General features: G+C 35.4%; 3 protein-coding genes across 3 annotated transcripts in view; 1 reads left to right on the plus strand and 2 right to left on the minus strand.

Moving 5' to 3' along the window:
• The first annotated feature begins 1,466 nt into the window (after positions 1–1,466).
• On the plus strand, positions 1,467–7,871 carry FTSZ1 (plastid-dividing ring protein). Its single transcript, NM_001288224.1, is given in 6 exon segments — positions 1,467–1,727; positions 5,273–5,372; positions 5,716–5,945; positions 6,580–6,747; positions 7,065–7,298; positions 7,400–7,871. Coding segments are annotated over 6 exon segments (1,260 nt in total). The 3' UTR covers positions 7,667–7,871.
• A 571-nt stretch (positions 7,872–8,442) lies between these two features.
• LOC102596874 (transcription initiation factor TFIID subunit 6-like) lies at positions 8,443–13,131 on the minus strand. Its single transcript, XM_006346115.2, has 12 exons — positions 12,878–13,131; positions 12,603–12,689; positions 12,013–12,114; positions 11,815–11,923; positions 11,414–11,517; positions 11,195–11,332; positions 11,017–11,112; positions 10,396–10,520; positions 10,006–10,138; positions 9,693–9,818; positions 9,432–9,543; positions 8,443–8,941 (listed from the first exon to the last, which is right to left on the minus strand). The coding sequence occupies exons 1-12, from the start codon at positions 13,001–13,003 to the stop codon at positions 8,559–8,561; spliced, it is 1,641 nt and encodes a 546-aa protein (XP_006346177.1). The 5' UTR covers positions 13,004–13,131; the 3' UTR covers positions 8,443–8,558.
• A 656-nt stretch (positions 13,132–13,787) lies between these two features.
• Positions 13,788–16,914, minus strand: part of LOC102597197 (syntaxin-51-like) — a 5,505-nt gene continuing 2,378 nt past the window's right edge. Inside the window, exons 3-6 of the mRNA XM_006346117.2 lie at positions 15,923–16,128; positions 15,378–15,478; positions 15,215–15,259; positions 13,788–14,152 (exon numbers count right to left, since the gene is read on the minus strand). Coding sequence (XP_006346179.1) covers positions 14,021–14,152; positions 15,215–15,259; positions 15,378–15,478; positions 15,923–16,128 — 484 coding nt within the window. The 3' untranslated portion in view covers positions 13,788–14,020. The remainder of the gene's footprint in view (positions 14,153–15,214; positions 15,260–15,377; positions 15,479–15,922; positions 16,129–16,914) is intronic.

Genomic DNA, 16,914 nt, shown 5'->3' on the forward strand with positions numbered 1-16,914 from the left:
ATATACAAATACATATGTATAATATACAATTATCTAACCTATATACATATACAATTCACCTTTCTCCCACTCTTTGCCCCCTCTCTCTTGCCTCTCTCCTCTCTCTCCCAGTCTCGCTCGCCTCTCTCCTCCATATAACATGTAGCTACGAATTGTAATTATCAAACTATAACTATGGAGAGTAATTAGGCTATTTTTGAGTGGCTATATGTGAAAATTCCCCTTTAGATATTATCTCTATTTTTAGAAGTTTCGTAGATACAGCATTTTAGAAATCATCCTTCTGAATAACGTTAGACTATGGTCTTATGTTCGGCTATTTGTTTATATGTTATTCAATCTTACGGATACAAGATTAAATTATTGTTTTGTTTATACTTGTTTCAGATTAAACATAAAACATTAAACATTCATTTCCATATTGTTTTTATCTTGTTCAGCATAAAACTTTTTGCTATACTAATAATGTATTTATGGTACTTTTTTTTGCAAATTCCCTTTGTTAAAATATCCTTGTAGCTCACTCCATGTCCCTTCTTTTTCAACCCACCACCTCTCGCCTATTTTTAGCTTTCTTTTTTTGTTTGTTTTCTATACTTTTTTTTCTTTATTTGTTTATCATTTTAAGTTTACTCCAATTGTTTGAAAAAATAAATAATGTTAACACAAGATAAATAAAATGAGAAAATGTAATCCAAGTGAACTTGTACATAAAGCAAATTCATCCATTTATCTATTTAAATACTCCCTCCATTTCTACTCCTGATGTGGCGGAGTTAGGCCGAACGTAATAGTTAATTTAAACGTCATTTATTTTTAAACATTCATTGGACATGTATAAATTACTAATTTTAAACTCAATAAGTTCATATAACTAGGATCACAAATTAATACGTTTCAAACGCTTATGAGTGTGTATAAGGTACTTGCACCATGCAGAGGCAACACTAAAACATAAATTGCAAGTTTGATCGAACTCAGTAGCTGATTCAAATTCATCATTTATTTTTAAAATGTTCATTCATATGTACAAATTACTAATTTTGAACCCAATAACTTCACAAAATTAAAACCACAAATTAATACGATTCCAAATTTTAATTCCGCCTATGAGCGTGTACGTTACCTGCACCATCCAGAAACAGAGCTACAATGTCAATTTCAGTTGAACTCAATAGCTTTGATTCTAACTTTATACGTATTTTAAAAATAAACTACATCTATACAACTTTGTAACTTTGAGAATAAACTCATAAGTTTCAAATCTCGATTTACAAATACCACATTTAAAAAAAAAGGGAAATAAAAGAAGAAGCTTTCCTCATATTTATGTGTACCATAGTCCATATACAAGTGGAAAGTGAGAGGAGTAAAAGAACAAAATATTTATTTGTTTGAAAAAATCTAAAACCCTACAAAACAACACTATTGAATTTTGTGTAAACAAAAATACAGAGAAAGCAACAATGGCGATTTTAGGGCTCTCAAATCCAGCAGAATTAGCTTCTTCTCCTTCTTCTTCCTTAACTTTTTCCCACAGGCTACATACTTCCTTCATTCCTAAACAATGCTTCTTCACCGGAGTTCGCCGGAAAAGTTTTTGCCGGCCTCAACGTTTCAGCATTTCAAGTTCATTTACTCCGATGGATTCTGCTAAGATTAAGGTCGTCGGCGTCGGTGGAGGTGGAAACAATGCCGTTAACCGTATGATTGGTAGTGGCTTACAGGTATCTATCCTCTTTTCCTTTTTGTCCCTTTTCTTTTTCCCAATTTTGTTGCTTTATGGTAAAAACACGAGTTTTGTTGTAGTACCTTATCTAATGTTCCAAGTTTTGTTGTCTTTATATGCTATTTCCAGTAAAAAAGGATAGACTTGGATTTTATTTTATTTTTGGTTATTTATTCATCTTGCATATACATATATAAGAGAATGTTTTCAAATTAGCTAGCTATTGAAACTCCAAAAGCATTGACGATAGAAATGAGAGAAAAGAAAAAGGAATATGTTTCACCAAGAAAATGGATTTCATTTGTTGTATGGACTCAGTAAACACTGTGACAGTGAGCATTTTCGTTTGGTTCATATTTTAATTGTTATCAGTTTACATGTCATGAATTTTGATAATTCTGTTTCTGAAGTTCTAGATCAGAATATGATTGGTTGCCTGTTTCTGGCTTCATTAATTGGTTTTGGGAACCACTCTGGTCTCTGCCTTCAAGTGAGGTGTTAACTTGTTTTTGTACTCAATTTGCTGCTTATTTGTCAATATTTGCATCAAAGATTGTATCTCAATGCATAATGAAGAAATAATCGGAGAGAGATATTTTATAGGCATTGTTATCCAGGCTCGGCAGGAACAAGACCAGGGACTATGCTCTATGCTTTGTTCCTGTCCAGGGCTGGATCTATAGTGTAACATGGGGTTCGGGTGAACCAAGTAGCTTTTGCGTAGACCTGTATTTGTACTAAAAACTCAAAAAACAAATATATTGTTGTTGACGTGTGAAACAACATACAAAAACAATCGGATAGTTCAGTGGTGCGTGCATGGGCTGCGAAGCTCTTGTGTACCCTTCTTACTTCATCAAAAAAAAAAAAAACTCTTGTGTCCCCTAGATATATGGGTTCGAAACTTGGTAGCTGCGCATCATTTGTAGTTGATTTTTTTCTATATATGCTCTCTTTCTAAAAGAGTATTTATTACTCTATTAATTTCTCATAGGTTCTCTTTTCCGAAAAAGAAAAAATCATTAAATTGATAATTGAAAAAACCAAAAAAGTAAAATATATAGTTGTTGACGTGTGAAACAACATACAAAAACAATCGGATAGTTCAGTGGTGCGTGCGTGGGCTGCGAAGCTCTTGTGTCCCCTGGATATGGGTTCGAAACTCGGTAGCTGCACGTTATTTGTAGTTGATTTTTTGCTATTTATGCTCTCTTTCTAAAAGAAAATATTCATTACTCTCTATTAGTTTCTCATAGGTCCTTTTTTCCTTTTTATATGCAGCTTTTTTCCAAAAAAGAAAAAATCATTGAATTGATTATTGAAAGAAAACAAAAAAGTAAAATATATAGTTGTTGACGTGTGAAACAACATACAAAAACAATCGGATAGTTCAGTGGTGCGTGCGCGGGCTGCGAAGTTCTTGTGTCCCCTGGATATATGGGTTCGAAACTCGGTAGCTGTGCGTCATTTGTAGTTGATTTTTTGCTATATATGCTCTCTTTCTAAAAGAGAATATTCATCACTCTCTATTAGTTTCTCATAGGTCCTTTTTTCCTTTCTATATGCAGTTTTTTTTCGAAAAAGAAAAAATCATTAAATTGATAATTGAAAAAACCAAAAAAGTATAATATATAGTTTTTGACATGTGAAACAACATACAAAAACAATCGGATAGTTCAGTGGTGCATGCGTGGGCTGCAAAGCTCTTGTGTCCCCTAGATATATGGGTTCAAAACTCGGTAGCTGTGCGTCATTTGTAGTTGATTTTTTGCTATATATGCTCTCTTTCTAAAAGAGAATATTCATTACTTTCTATTAGTTTCTCGTAGGTTTTTTTTCCTTTCTATATGCAGTTTTTTTCTGAAAAAAGTCATTACATTGATAATTGAAAAGACAAAAAAAGTATATTGTTGTACTGATGTGCCATTGGTCATGCGTCGTTTGCAAATCATGATAATTATAGTGATAGGTACTTATATTTATATAGTGTTCAAGTAGTTTGTGATATTTAGTTTGTCCGTTTTTGAATATATCAAATATCAGTATTTGTTCGTCAGTTTGGTGATTGTTATACATTAGCTTGAGGTCATTGTCTTATCTTAAAATTCAGAACCCATAAACCTAAAATGCTGGATCCGCCTCTATTACTTCCTTTAATTTAGAACATAGGATCTCATAACCAATCTTCTTCTTTCATTTGACTTGAGATTTCCTTTTATCCTAGCAACAAAGTGGTTACCCTTGGGTTCTCTATAACCATCAAATGATTGATTTTTGGGCATTTTGTTGACTGCCTAAATCTCTTGATGTTGCTTTCTAATTCATTATCTTCCAGAAAAACGTATGTTGGAATACAATGCCATGACAAGGTTGCATGTGTACTTTTAGTGCTGGGTAACAAATTGTGCCATGAAGAGAAGCTAGAAATATCCCTTACAAATAAAGAAATGGAAAGCTAGAAATATCCCTTACAAATAAAGAAAAGGAAAGCTAGAAATATCCCTTACAAATAAAGAAAAGGAAAGCTAGAAATATCCCTTACAAATAAAGAAAAGGAAAGCTAGAAATATCCCTTACAAATAAAGAAAAGGAAAGCTAGAAATATCCCTTACAAATAAAGAAAAGGAAAGCTAGAAATATCCCTTACAAATAAAGAAAAGGAAAGCTAGAAATATCCCTTACAAATAAAGAAAAGGAAAGCTAGAAATATCCCTTACAAATAAAGAAAAGGAAAGCTAGAAATATCCCTTACAAATAAAGAAAAGGAAAGCTAGAAATATCCCTTACAAATAAAGAAAAGGAAAGCTAGAAATATCCCTTACAAATAAAGAAAAGGAAAGCTAGAAATATCCCTTACAAATAAAGAAAAGGAAAGCTAGAAATATCCCTTACAAATAAAGAAAAGGAAAGCTAGAAATATCCCTTACAAATAAAGAAAAGGAAAGCTAGAAATATCCCTTACAAATAAAGAAAAGGAAAGCTAGAAATATCCCTTACAAATAAAGAAAAGGAAAGCTAGAAATATCCCTTACAAATAAAGAAAAGGAAAGCTAGAAATATCCCTTACAAATAAAGAAAAGGAAAGCTAGAAATATCCCTTACAAATAAAGAAAAGGAAAGCTAGAAATATCCCTTACAAATAAAGAAAAGGAAAGCTAGAAATATCCCTTACAAATAAAGAAAAGGAAAGCTAGAAATATCCCTTACAAATAAAGAAAAGGAAAGCTAGAAATATCCCTTACAAATAAAGAAAAGGAAAGCTAGAAATATCCCTTACAAATAAAGAAAAGGAAAGCTAGAAATATCCCTTACAAATAAAGAAAAGGAAAGCTAGAAATATCCCTTACAAATAAAGAAAAGGAAAGCTAGAAATATCCCTTACAAATAAAGAAAAGGAAAGCTAGAAATTTTTTATTGTCTATAGGATTTTCTATCAGTTGGCTTTTTGTTATTATCTTTTCTGAAAATTAATTGAGATGCCATGTCATGATCCCATCCCTTCATTTCATATGATGAATCTAAATGCTCCATGTCCAAAAATAGGGTGTTGACTTCTATGCTATAAACACGGATGCTCAAGCACTGGTACAGTCTGCTGCCGAGAACCCACTTCAAATTGGAGAACTTCTGACTCGTGGGCTTGGTTAGCACTCTTCTGTCTCTTTATAAAGAAACTACTCTTTCATAATAGCTGTTTTTCATTAATCAAATTCAACCTTGTTAAAAGAACTTCGGTAAAATCTAACGTTAAGACAGTTATACTCTATCCTGACTTTAGAAAATGACAGAGTATTACTTTATTCTTACCTACATGGAATCATGTGGTGCTCTAGAGTCTAGATGTAGATGCCTTTTGTTTTGCTATTGATTTTGAGGTTTATGTTCAACGGTTTAACAAGCGCGACATCTTTACGCTTCTTGATAAGCTAGTTAGCTCTATCTTTATTCGTAATGATTTGTTAAGTAAGTTGCTTTTAGAGATGCAGGTACTGGTGGCAATCCTCTTTTAGGGGAACAGGCAGCGGAGGAGTCAAAGGAAGCTATTGCAAATTCTCTAAAAGGTTCAGATATGGTTTTCATAACAGCAGGAATGGGTGGAGGTACAGGATCTGGTGCGGCTCCTGTTGTGGCTCAAATAGCAAAAGAAGCAGGTTATTTGACTGTTGGTGTTGTTACATATCCTTTCAGCTTTGAAGGACGTAAAAGATCTGTGCAGGTAGGTCCCATTTTCAGTTTCTTGGAGAATAGTGATTTACTTCTTTTTCTGGACTTTTGGAGATCTTTCTGCTCCACATCAATTAGAAAAGGTTGAAGCATGTAAGATATTCCTGCTTAAAAAGGGAAGGAGGATATCCAAGGTGATAGAAGAAGTTGCAAGAAAATAAAAAATAAGCAATTGGATTTCTTTAAATTATTTTGGGGTTCTGGCTTAACTAGCTGCATCAGTATCCAAAAAAGGAACCTCTTTGACTTAAAAGAGTAGGAAATCTTTTAGGAAGATGCATTTTCATTTCTATTGATTACTGGAGACATGCTTGATGTGGAAAGGAGTGAGGTGAAGATGGTATTGAGTTGTATGGTGCAATGTTTTATAGATTAACTGTTGAGATGCACAAGAAACTTATAGTGTTCCTTGATGTATCTAAAGGATATCAAAAAGTGCTTTCTAAGGCAAAAGTGTTCACATGCTCATGCCTGAACAAGATTCTGACTTTTCTAACTGTCTGATTTATTTTTTTGTGTCAATGACATACGTTCCTTTTCATAAAGATTTTTTGTTCATGGCAATGTTTTATTCTCCCGTCATCCCTAGTCTTTCATGTTTCTAATTTGAACTTATTGACTGACAGGCTCTGGAAGCAATTGAAAAACTTCAGAGAAATGTTGACACTCTTATAGTAATTCCCAATGATCGTCTACTAGATATTGCCGATGAGCAGACACCACTTCAAGATGCTTTCCTTCTTGCAGATGATGTATTACGTCAAGGTGTCCAAGGAATATCTGATATAATCACTGTGAGTTTCTTTGTCTAAAGCCAGCATCTCTTTTCTTTTAATGATATTCTGAAAATCTTCTTTGTCTCATATAAATACGTATAATGTCATTGTACTGGTTATGATGTTACTTTACTAAATTCCCAAAACACACTTGCAGACACTCAGCAAAACTAAAAAGGGCCTATTTCTTCTATGATGAATTTTTTCTGTACTAAATATTTTCATAAAGTTGCATCTGTTTAATATCATATCAAAAAAAGTTCTCCCATTAAATTAGCTATATCGTAGTATGCATTATAATCTAGATATAATATGAACTGGTCCTTTTTCGGTAGATTCCTGGGCTTGTGAATGTGGATTTTGCCGATGTAAAGGCAGTGATGAAAGACTCTGGAACTGCTATGCTCGGAGTGGGGGTTTCATCAAGCAAGAACCGAGCTGAAGAAGCAGCCGAACAAGCAACTCTGGCCCCTCTAATTGGGTCGTCAATTCAATCTGCAACTGGGGTAGTTTATAACATTACAGGAGGAAAAGACATAACTTTGCAAGAAGTGAATAGGGTGTCCCAGGTGATGATGAACTTTTTTTTCCTTTCGTTTGTTCTCCATAGCTCCAGAAGTATTAAAGAAACCTTCTGCTCTATATTAAATGTTGGCACTATTTCTCACAGGTTGTTACCAGTCTGGCTGATCCCTCTGCTAACATCATATTTGGTGCTGTTGTTGATGAGCGTTACAATGGTGAAATACACGTGACAATAATTGCAACTGGTTTCACCCAGTCGTTTCAGAAGACACTTCTATCTGACCCACGAGGAGCAAAGCTACTTGAGAAGGGCTCTGGAATCAAAGAAAGCATGGCATCACCTGTTACCCTGAGATCATCAAACTCACCTTCAACAACCTCACGGACACCTACTCGAAGGCTGTTCTTTTAGCTCCTTCATATTGTCTTTTTTACAGCTTCATTACTCTCCTTTTTAGTTTCTTCCTTTGTATTTAACATGTTTTGCTGAAGGGAACTGATTGGTGTTTGCATGTGGCTGTAGAGATAGTGATTATTCTTTATCAGATGCATACTCAGCTGTGCTCTCTTGTGACAGCACGTTTTTACGCATGTAAAATATTGATACTTGTTTATTATTTCCCCTTCGATGAATGTTGGGACTCGTAAATAGGTTGGAAAACTTTTCTCTCCACCGCTTTATTCGTTACATTACAGATTACATCCAAGAAATATGTTGTGTGAAGTTGGACAAAATGGATCAGTTAAATGCTAATTTCATAGCAACATACTGGCTATGGAATTATACATCCCAATGGTATGGCAACTGAGGTGGATCTAAGATTTTAAGTTTATGGATTATAGACCGCATTGCTATTTGCTTATCAAGTTCTTGACAAATTATTTATACATATTAAGTGAAGTTCTTAACGGTACTGGGTTTTGGACCAAAGCTACAAACTTATCAAAGATAAGCAGATAACCACATCTGTTTGAAGAGCAACATGATGTGAAAATACATTATACTTGCTCATTCATATTTCCGTGCTAGGATATGGAAATTCTACCTTCAAAAGGTAAGGATAAGGTCTACGAACACATCACCCTCTCTAGACCCCACTTGAGAGATTGCATTGGGTATGTTGTTGGCTAAAGCTATTGAATCTTGATCATCGTTTCTAAAGGAATCATATTTGAGATGTGGGGTAAAAGTATAAAATGTAGTATATATTAAAACGTTAGATACATATTACCCAGAGATGTGAACAATATAGTTGCATTTCATTTATGCAAATTACCATCTCATTACAGCCACTAGAAGAGGATCACAAAAAGAATGACAATTCAGGGGTAGGTGCAAAGAACAACATACTTTCACCAAAATAATCAAATAGTTGTGGCAATAAATTTGCAGCATCCATATCCTTCTTCAAGACCTGACCAAGAGCAGTTGATGTTTTTTGGCTTTGCTCGCCAGTAATCTCCCTTTTGCTGGGTCTCGTCACATTGGTCACATTCATATTTTGCAAATCTTGTGGACTTGATGATAAATCCCCATCTGTAACAGCCAGCACTGTGTCATGTCCATCGGTAGCTCCTTGTATGTCTGCTGGCAAAGAATCTGACAGCATTGGTGTAGGACCATCTGTCACTAATTTCTTGGTTGGCGGCTGTGAGACCATGTTGTCCGTGCTGGTTTTGCGTTTGTCTAGACAATTATGAAGCGGCATTGAGAGAAGTGTATTGATAATCAAGGATGACACAAGTAACATTTAGCATGACAAAAGACATCCATGGAAACAAACACACAGAATCAATAATGCAAAAACTTATATGGATATACAGATGCACATTATTTCTTCAATGTAAATGGTTTAAGATATTTGAGGCTTACTGAGTTCCTAATTAGTATCCAGATAACAAGTGAGAGCACTAAAGCCTTCAAAGGTGTTTCAGACAGAAACATGCTTGCGCTCTAAAAATTTAGCATACAATTTCCACATGCTATCATAAAAAGAGAAGCCAATCTGATCCACAAACTAAGATATAAAAAACTATCGAGATCTATCCTATAGAAAGTATCATTCTAAGAACCAATTTGTATTGACAGTTAGAGCAGAAAGACACACTCAGCAGACAACTTAACACAAATATTTCAAAAACCTGAGTTTACAGAATTAGTTAACTTCAAGACGTACTCGACAATGTAGTCAAGACTTTCAATTTACTCTTCAGGAATGTCCGATTTGATGGAGATAGAGATGCAGGAAGCATCTTGAAATGCTCATACATGCATAGACCCGCAGCGCACTGTAAACGAAAGCACAGTTAGAAGAGTTATCATAAGTGAAGTAGGAAATAATCCTAAAAGAGAAGTCATGTTAGGCTACATAAAACATCACAAAAGAAATAAGTTGATGAAATGACAGAAAAACGCTTGGATTATGCAAGCAAGCTACCATTAAGGCCCCATATACGCGCCAAGCTTCATGTCTCTTCACTTCATTTTTTTGTTTCTCAAACTGCATTTCAGGCTCCAACAATCGCAAATAAGCTTCAAGATTTGGCAGCACAAGCAGGCGAACCTACACAAAATTTATAAGCATCACAGATTGCAACAAAAAGTTGTGCCTTAGTCCCAAACAATATTGGGTCAGCTATACGGATCCAAATTGACCATGTTCCCCATTTAAACATTACAGATTCCTAAAATCTTAGATTTTAGAAACAATGAAAAATAAAAAAGAAAATACAGGGATATCAAGGAGATACCACACCAGGTCCAAGAGCTGCTAGCCCTTGAATTGCTCCATAATGCTGTGGCAGTGCCTTAGCTGGATCAAGATAAGCATGCAGCAAAGTCTTCGTGACACGTGGCTGGAGACTGTGATAGACATGACCATATCTGCGCAGCAACAAACACAGTCTCAATTGATTATGGAGATTTAACCAAGATCATGGAAGTGAACGATCAACAATTGCCAAGCACTATCGTTTCAAGCAGATTAAGAAATGCTTTACACGTGTCAACAATTATACAAATATATAACCACCCCCTTCCCCTGAGACTCCATAAAAATAGTAGGTAGCATAGGAGATGCATGCTTTCTTAGCCTTTGATGAAACAAAACCAAGAGAACGACTGAATAAAGAGATCCCTACCGCCTGCATATTAAAGCAATCAACTTTGCTGTGAAGTCCCTTAGTTCCCAATGGTTGTCAGCGAATTTATTCCCCAGCCTTTTCGCAACAAGGCATGTCATTACAGACGGCATCGACTGGTGCAGCTGGAAAGGTTAACAAGAGATCAACAGATGCAATTATAGCAACATCATGCAGCCCCAAAGCCCAAAGTTGCAGGATTAAGCCCAAACCAACTTTCCAGTTATGCACAAGACACTAATTTAATGAACAAAGTAATTTAAGAACCTATTCAGAGTAAAGAAAATTAATGTTGTTCATGAAAACTAACTCCATCTCTTTTCTTAACAGACATATACTTAGTTGTCCATCATGATTCTCCAGAGACATATTAAGGTTTGAGAAATTCAATTATAAAAATGATCTCTAGCTTTATAGAGTTAGTTTTTATTAATGTTTTATCCGGCATCCTTTTAGAAAAATAAAATGAATAAATAACATCAAATAATTATAAAACATGGTCATCAAGGATAACCATATTTATAAAGATGGAGGTTATAAAAATTTATCCTGCATCCCTTAAAAAATAAAAGGATAAGTATACTGAAGTAAATGGCACTGAGATATCAGCAAGGGACTCACATATGGTTCAATATGTAAATGAGAATTCTGAAGAAGGCTCCAGACTAGCCTCATCAAAGCAAAAAGGAGATCAAAATTATTCAAATTCCGTGCAACCTGACATAAAACAGAATATCATTACATCATTTATCTCACCTACAAATGTTACATTACTGGACTTGAATTGACCTATACCAACCTCATCAGCAACAAAATATGTGAAGTAAGGAACTAAGGGATGGAGCCCAGGGTCTGTTGCTAAGCTTGCTAAAGCTTCTTTGAAGAGAGGGGAGTTGGATTTATTCATGATAAGCTCTGTAATCTTGTCATAATAAAGCTGCAAAACAACCAAAGATGCATAAGGATAGAATCATATGGGATGGGCAAAGAGGACGCAACCATATTGGCCAAGGTGTACCTGAAGCTCACGGGATAAGACATGCTTAACAGGTACTTTAAGATCAACAGGAACTCCATCCTCCTTATACTCTGCCTTTTGGTTATCAGGAGGTAGAACAAGTGCTGCCATGAAATTAATCTGTCAGTTGCAAGTACAAATTTTATTTTTTGACAAGTTCCAGGTATAAAATAACATCCATTATGAATTTTAATTGGTTCTGTTTCATCACTATCCTCTTCCATTATTTTCAGCCACAGAGCAGAGAGAACAAACCAAACCAGGACAACTAAGAGAATGAAAATCAATATCACGTTGATAAAACAGCGCATAACAGACAACAGATAACTGGAGAAACCATCATCTATGTTTGTTAACCTGCTACACAAGTAATTGCTGCTAAGTTATTGTAAAAGATGAACCTTCAAGTGGAGGGTTTTCAGGAATAGCAGGCTGTACCCCTTCTATAGCTAACCAGTGAGCAAAAAGAGCAGTATCTAGTGGTGCTTTCGGCAGAGGTGCTTCGATCACCTAAAACACAGAAAGAGAAAACTTACTATACTTAACTAGTCCAAAGAAGAAAAGTTGGTAGCAAACCCAAGATATTCCAAATTTCTTACATCTTTGAATTCTATATCCTTCTCTTCAATATAGAACAAATCCTTATGCCCAGCAGCTCTCCTGAACCGTAAGGGATCTCCCGAAGCAAAACCATATATTGGCTGCGCAAGGCACACATATATAACACAGCAAATAAAAGACAACCAATAAGAGCAGATAGTTTTTGCAAAATGATTAGAGTCAATGCAATGACAAACATTCAAACAACCAAACAATGAACAAGGATGGATGTACATCAGGGCAGTAGCTGTGGCCTCACCACTGCCTCCAACTTGTACTACATATATATAGATTAATTTTTTGAACATCTATACTTGCAAAAAGTCTACACTGAAAATAGTGAGTCTAGTGATAAACCCACATCCTACTTACTTATAATCCTGGATACGACTCTGATTGACAGAGGCAGATGAAGATTTTTAGTTTATGGGCGAGTTCTGGATCATTTCGACCTATTAAATGAATACTTTAGCACAAAATACAATGTTTGAGCCAAAGTTACTGGATTTTGCCCAACTCGTAACTACCACGTTGGTTCCACCCCTGCTGTCAATGAGCAAAAAGAGTAATAACTGAAGAGGAGAGTTACCTCTACATTTCTCAAGGTGAGTGCAGAATCAACATCATCAGTAGATAAAGTAGTTCTCTTCGAATGGCGCATACATTTTATAGCCTCCTACATTATCAACCAAAAAATCCTATAAATTCACGTGAGGCACAATAATCACCTAAAATTTGAATTTCACAACATTTTTGTTATCTCGAACAGTAAAATTTAATACAATAATGCGAGCGCCGAGCATCAAACATGAAATAGAACAGCGGTAGCAAACAGAGATTGACAAATTGGATATGACGAGGCACCTGCATAATTTCCCGAATACGGTACTCGACGTCGGCGGCGAGAGCTGGCAAGACATCCGGTGATAAATTGCTTATTCCGATACTCTGTGATATCACTTCGATTGCCTCTTCCGGCACTGTGCTCATTTTTCCGTTAAGGCAGTTACAGTGACGATTTCAGATGTAGGGTCGACGGGATTATACCGGAGTAAGGAAAGGTAGAAGATTACACCAAATGGAACAAATAAGAAAAAACATTACAATAAAATCTAGTCCCTTTGGCCATAAATAAGATTTGAAATATTTCAATAATATTTTAAATGAAGTATTTATTTTACAAAAATTGACTCATATTTCAACTTTAAACTTTGAAATAAAGAGTTTGAAAAATAAGTCTTAAAAGTTTGTTCTACTATACAAAGAGATTTATGAAAGGTTATAATCCCTACCACGGAATAGTGCGCCTTCACACCTTCATCGACGTTGTTTTATGACCGGAAGGCCAAGAGCAAATTATAAGACTTTGGCCTATTCAAACACATACTTCGTGATATGGTTATGCATGTTTGTTGCTGAGAGTAACAAGATCAGCTTACTAAGGATTAACACTTCATTTCTATTTCTATGGTCGATCAAGGGGACCTAGATTGTTGATCTCTTCTTTGTGGTGGAAGATTGCTTTTATAACCAGAGTGTGTTGGGGAAGACAGGGAAGATGGATTGGATCGAGATGCTTATGCATCATACGAGTAATGCATCTTGCTTTTGTTATTTGCCCAAAGAAATGAAGAAAATTAAGAACGCATCGTAGAACTAATGCAACATTTGTGTTTGTTGAACAATACAATGTCTGGCTTCCAATATCACAAGCAAGCATACAAAAGTGTAAGTTTCGAAAGTATAACACTTTTTTCTCCCGAGTCTTCTCTGATTCATGACAATTGCAACTCAACACTAATTTCACTCAAATATTGATCGACTTTGGAAAATGCTTTCAACGTCTTTTTTACATATAGAAACATATCAAGTGGGGAAAAAAAAGACTACAAGGTTGTCACGGCACACTGATGTGAGTACAATCACGAAAACATCGATTACACAGGAGGAAACAGAAGGAGATGTTCAAGATCTCATACACACTCCAAAGTACTTGTTCTTTTGCATTTACAGATACTTAATCAACATATATATTGCAAAAACAAGAAGGACAATTCCAAGCACCGCTAGAAGCATACACATGCAAGAGCAACCACCCTTTGTGCGTTTGTTCAAAATTCCAAGCTTTCTCTGCACCCGCTGTTGAATTATTGGGGAAAAAGAGGAAAGAAAACGAATTAAGACAACAATAATTCTCACCAACAATACAAAAGCTGAAGAAAATGAGACGGATAAGAACCGTCTTATTGACAGAGCAAGTGTTTGTATTAAAGTGTCTGTTGGTGCAGACACTTCGTTTAGGTTCTTTTTTATTTTTCCTTCTTTGGATAATGGTGTCATCCCGGCCAACTTGCTGCACATCAACTTATCCACCGGGGTCACTCTACTTAACAAAGCTTAGGTAGATGAAAAGATTTCACCTAGTTTCGCCTCTCTAGGCTTCAAACTTGTGCCAAGGTTGTAACTCCAGTTATTTCAACAGCTAGGCCACCCCTTTGCAGGTAGAATACTTTGTTTGGTAAAACCAGTTACTTTGCCTTTCTATCAATGTCTCTCCCCCCCTCCCCCCCAAAAAAAATAAAATTACATATGTTCCTCTTCCTCCTTATCCTCTTTTGGTAATTCAACACATCAGGATTATGGAATTGACAAAAATAATCAATATCCTTACAGTTCATCTGACCCCCTCCCCCACCAAAAGACAAACAAAAGCTATCCAAATGACACAAGTGAGAAATGTGACCACATGAATGTCAATTTCATGTATCATCATCAGGACGAAAGTGCTTTCCCTTCACTATCAAAAGAAAAATGTGACTACATGAATGTCAATTACCTGTGTCATCATAAGGACAGAAAAACTTTCCCTTCACTTATCCTTAATGTTCTAGAAACTCACCATTTTTTAAGCGCACACAACCAATCTCTAGGTACCATCCCAGTAACAAAGAAGCCCTCGGGGTGTAATGCTTAAACTTCTAAGTATTTTAACCTATTACGTCCTGAACCCTAAACACATGATAGCTTTAAACCTTCTTCTCAAATTAAACAAGACATGATTAGTCATTCCAAATTGCAGAGCCTTCCACATAGTTTCTGCGGTGCTGGAAGATGTCTACAGACTTGAGACTCCTAAAAGAATATATAAAGTACAATGCTCACGAGAACTAGAGTCAAAATCAGGTCCTAACAAGTTCTCACCTGAAGTCTTGAGTCTGTAACATCAACATGTTCGTCCAGGTCATCCTGCATTTTTGGTAGGACAATGAAATCAGTATCCACTTTAGTAGCAGAAAGGTTTTATTTCCGTAAGAAAATTGAGAGTAACTATAGTTCAATGTAAACCAGAAAATAGAGGTCATACAATAAGTCTTGTTTGCAAGCCAAGTTCTTCATTAACTGCCAGTGCTATATGTTTAGTGCTCATCACTGTCTCCTCCAAACTCTCAAGGCCCTCATCTTGCTCTGATTTGAGAGTAAAGCAAACAAATAAGAAAAATAACAGAATAAAAACCGAAAAACTAAATAACATTTCAAACTTGGTACTTCTTGCCTCTAAATTAATGTAACACTGTGTGCATGGAGTTTAAGATGTTATTATGACTTGTATATAATATTAGTAGAGGCCAAAGCAATTAGTTAGACAGGGAATCATATCAAAATTTAAATTTGACTAGCTACATAAATTTGAAGAGCTTCAATGAGGAATCATGGTCAATGAGGATTCATATGGCCGAGCCCAACTTGTTTCAACTGAGGCATAGTTGTTATTGTTTACATAAATTTGAATTCTTGAAAGCTGTGAAAATAATTTTCCATATAATTGTCACCAAAGTTTAAATTTGAGCAGCCAAATAAGAGAAAAGAGTGTCATACAAACTGGGAATGGAGGAACAGAATAAAACTCACCTTTCATAATTTGCCGTTGAAGACCGACAACGCCATAATTATCAAGACCTGTTGCTCTGCTCATAGCATCCACAGGCTTTATTTCTGGTCCAAGCAAACTGTCCCTATTCGCGAAGCTTGACATGTTCAATGTGGAAGCCATTTGAGATACTTTCGATTTCAAATTTGCAAGCATATCCTTGCGACGGTTCATCTCTTTCTCTGACCTACATACAGGAGAGTGCGCTAAAAAAAACACATACAGAAGGCAACATAGCAGTAGTAACAGAATACATCAGTTTATTCGAATCTATATATGGACGGTGCAGCATGCAAACAAACTTTATAGGGACTTTTGAAAGAGACATCTGTTTGCACTGTTAAGTCAGATTGCAGAAGAGAGTCTCCACATTCTGAATTACCATATAGACAATTCACATAAAACTTATTGCATAAACCAACCTAAAGTTTTATTTCAGCTATTCATCTCCATGGAACTCTCTATATTTCAACTAAATGTGTTCTAGAAATTTATAAGATTATCAAGGAAAAAAGGAAAATTATACTTTTTACTGTTTATTAGTTGGCACTTAAGGTATGGCCCAACCACGAGGCTGAAAATTCAGTAGTATTAAGTTCATGCTTGATTTAGGGGGTGTTTGGATTGGTTATTTTAAGTAGCTTATAAGCTAAAAGCCATAAGTTGGTCATATCCAACATTTTTCTTTAAGCTTATTTTTCTACTATTTTAGCCTAAAAGGAAGTGCTTAAAAGCACTTTTAGTCTTTCCAAAACACCTCCTTACTTAGCTTTCAGTAATAAAATATAAGACCCTAGGAAACTTTGATTGAAAATATGTGCTCCATTGGGCATAAAAGTCTTAGAAAATGAAAATCAAATTGAAATGTCATTTCTAAACAAAATTCAATCAGAAACACATTCAACTAAAGTTCAATATCATGAAAGAAATACATTTCTTCTTTTTTTTTTTTGGTCTCCCCCTCCCCCCCCCC

The sequence above is a fragment of the Solanum tuberosum genome, unplaced genomic scaffold (assembly GCF_000226075.1).
Source record: "Solanum tuberosum cultivar DM 1-3 516 R44 unplaced genomic scaffold, SolTub_3.0 scf00076, whole genome shotgun sequence".
NCBI lineage: Eukaryota > Viridiplantae > Streptophyta > Magnoliopsida > Solanales > Solanaceae > Solanum > Solanum tuberosum.

Bases quoted from the DNA above. Each gene is read 5' to 3' on its own strand.
- LOC102596874 (XM_006346115.2), bottom strand. From the start codon at position 13,003: ATGAGCACAGTGCCGGAAGAGGCAATCGAAGTGATATCACAGAGTATC. The intron at 11,113-11,194 runs GTTGGTATAGGT...GTTTTATGTCAG, and splicing joins CATATTTTGTTGCTGATGAG to GTTGCACGGAATTTGAATAA. The intron at 9,544-9,692 runs GTAGCTTGCTTG...TTTCGTTTACAG, and splicing joins GCGTATATGGGGCCTTAATG to TGCGCTGCGGGTCTATGCAT.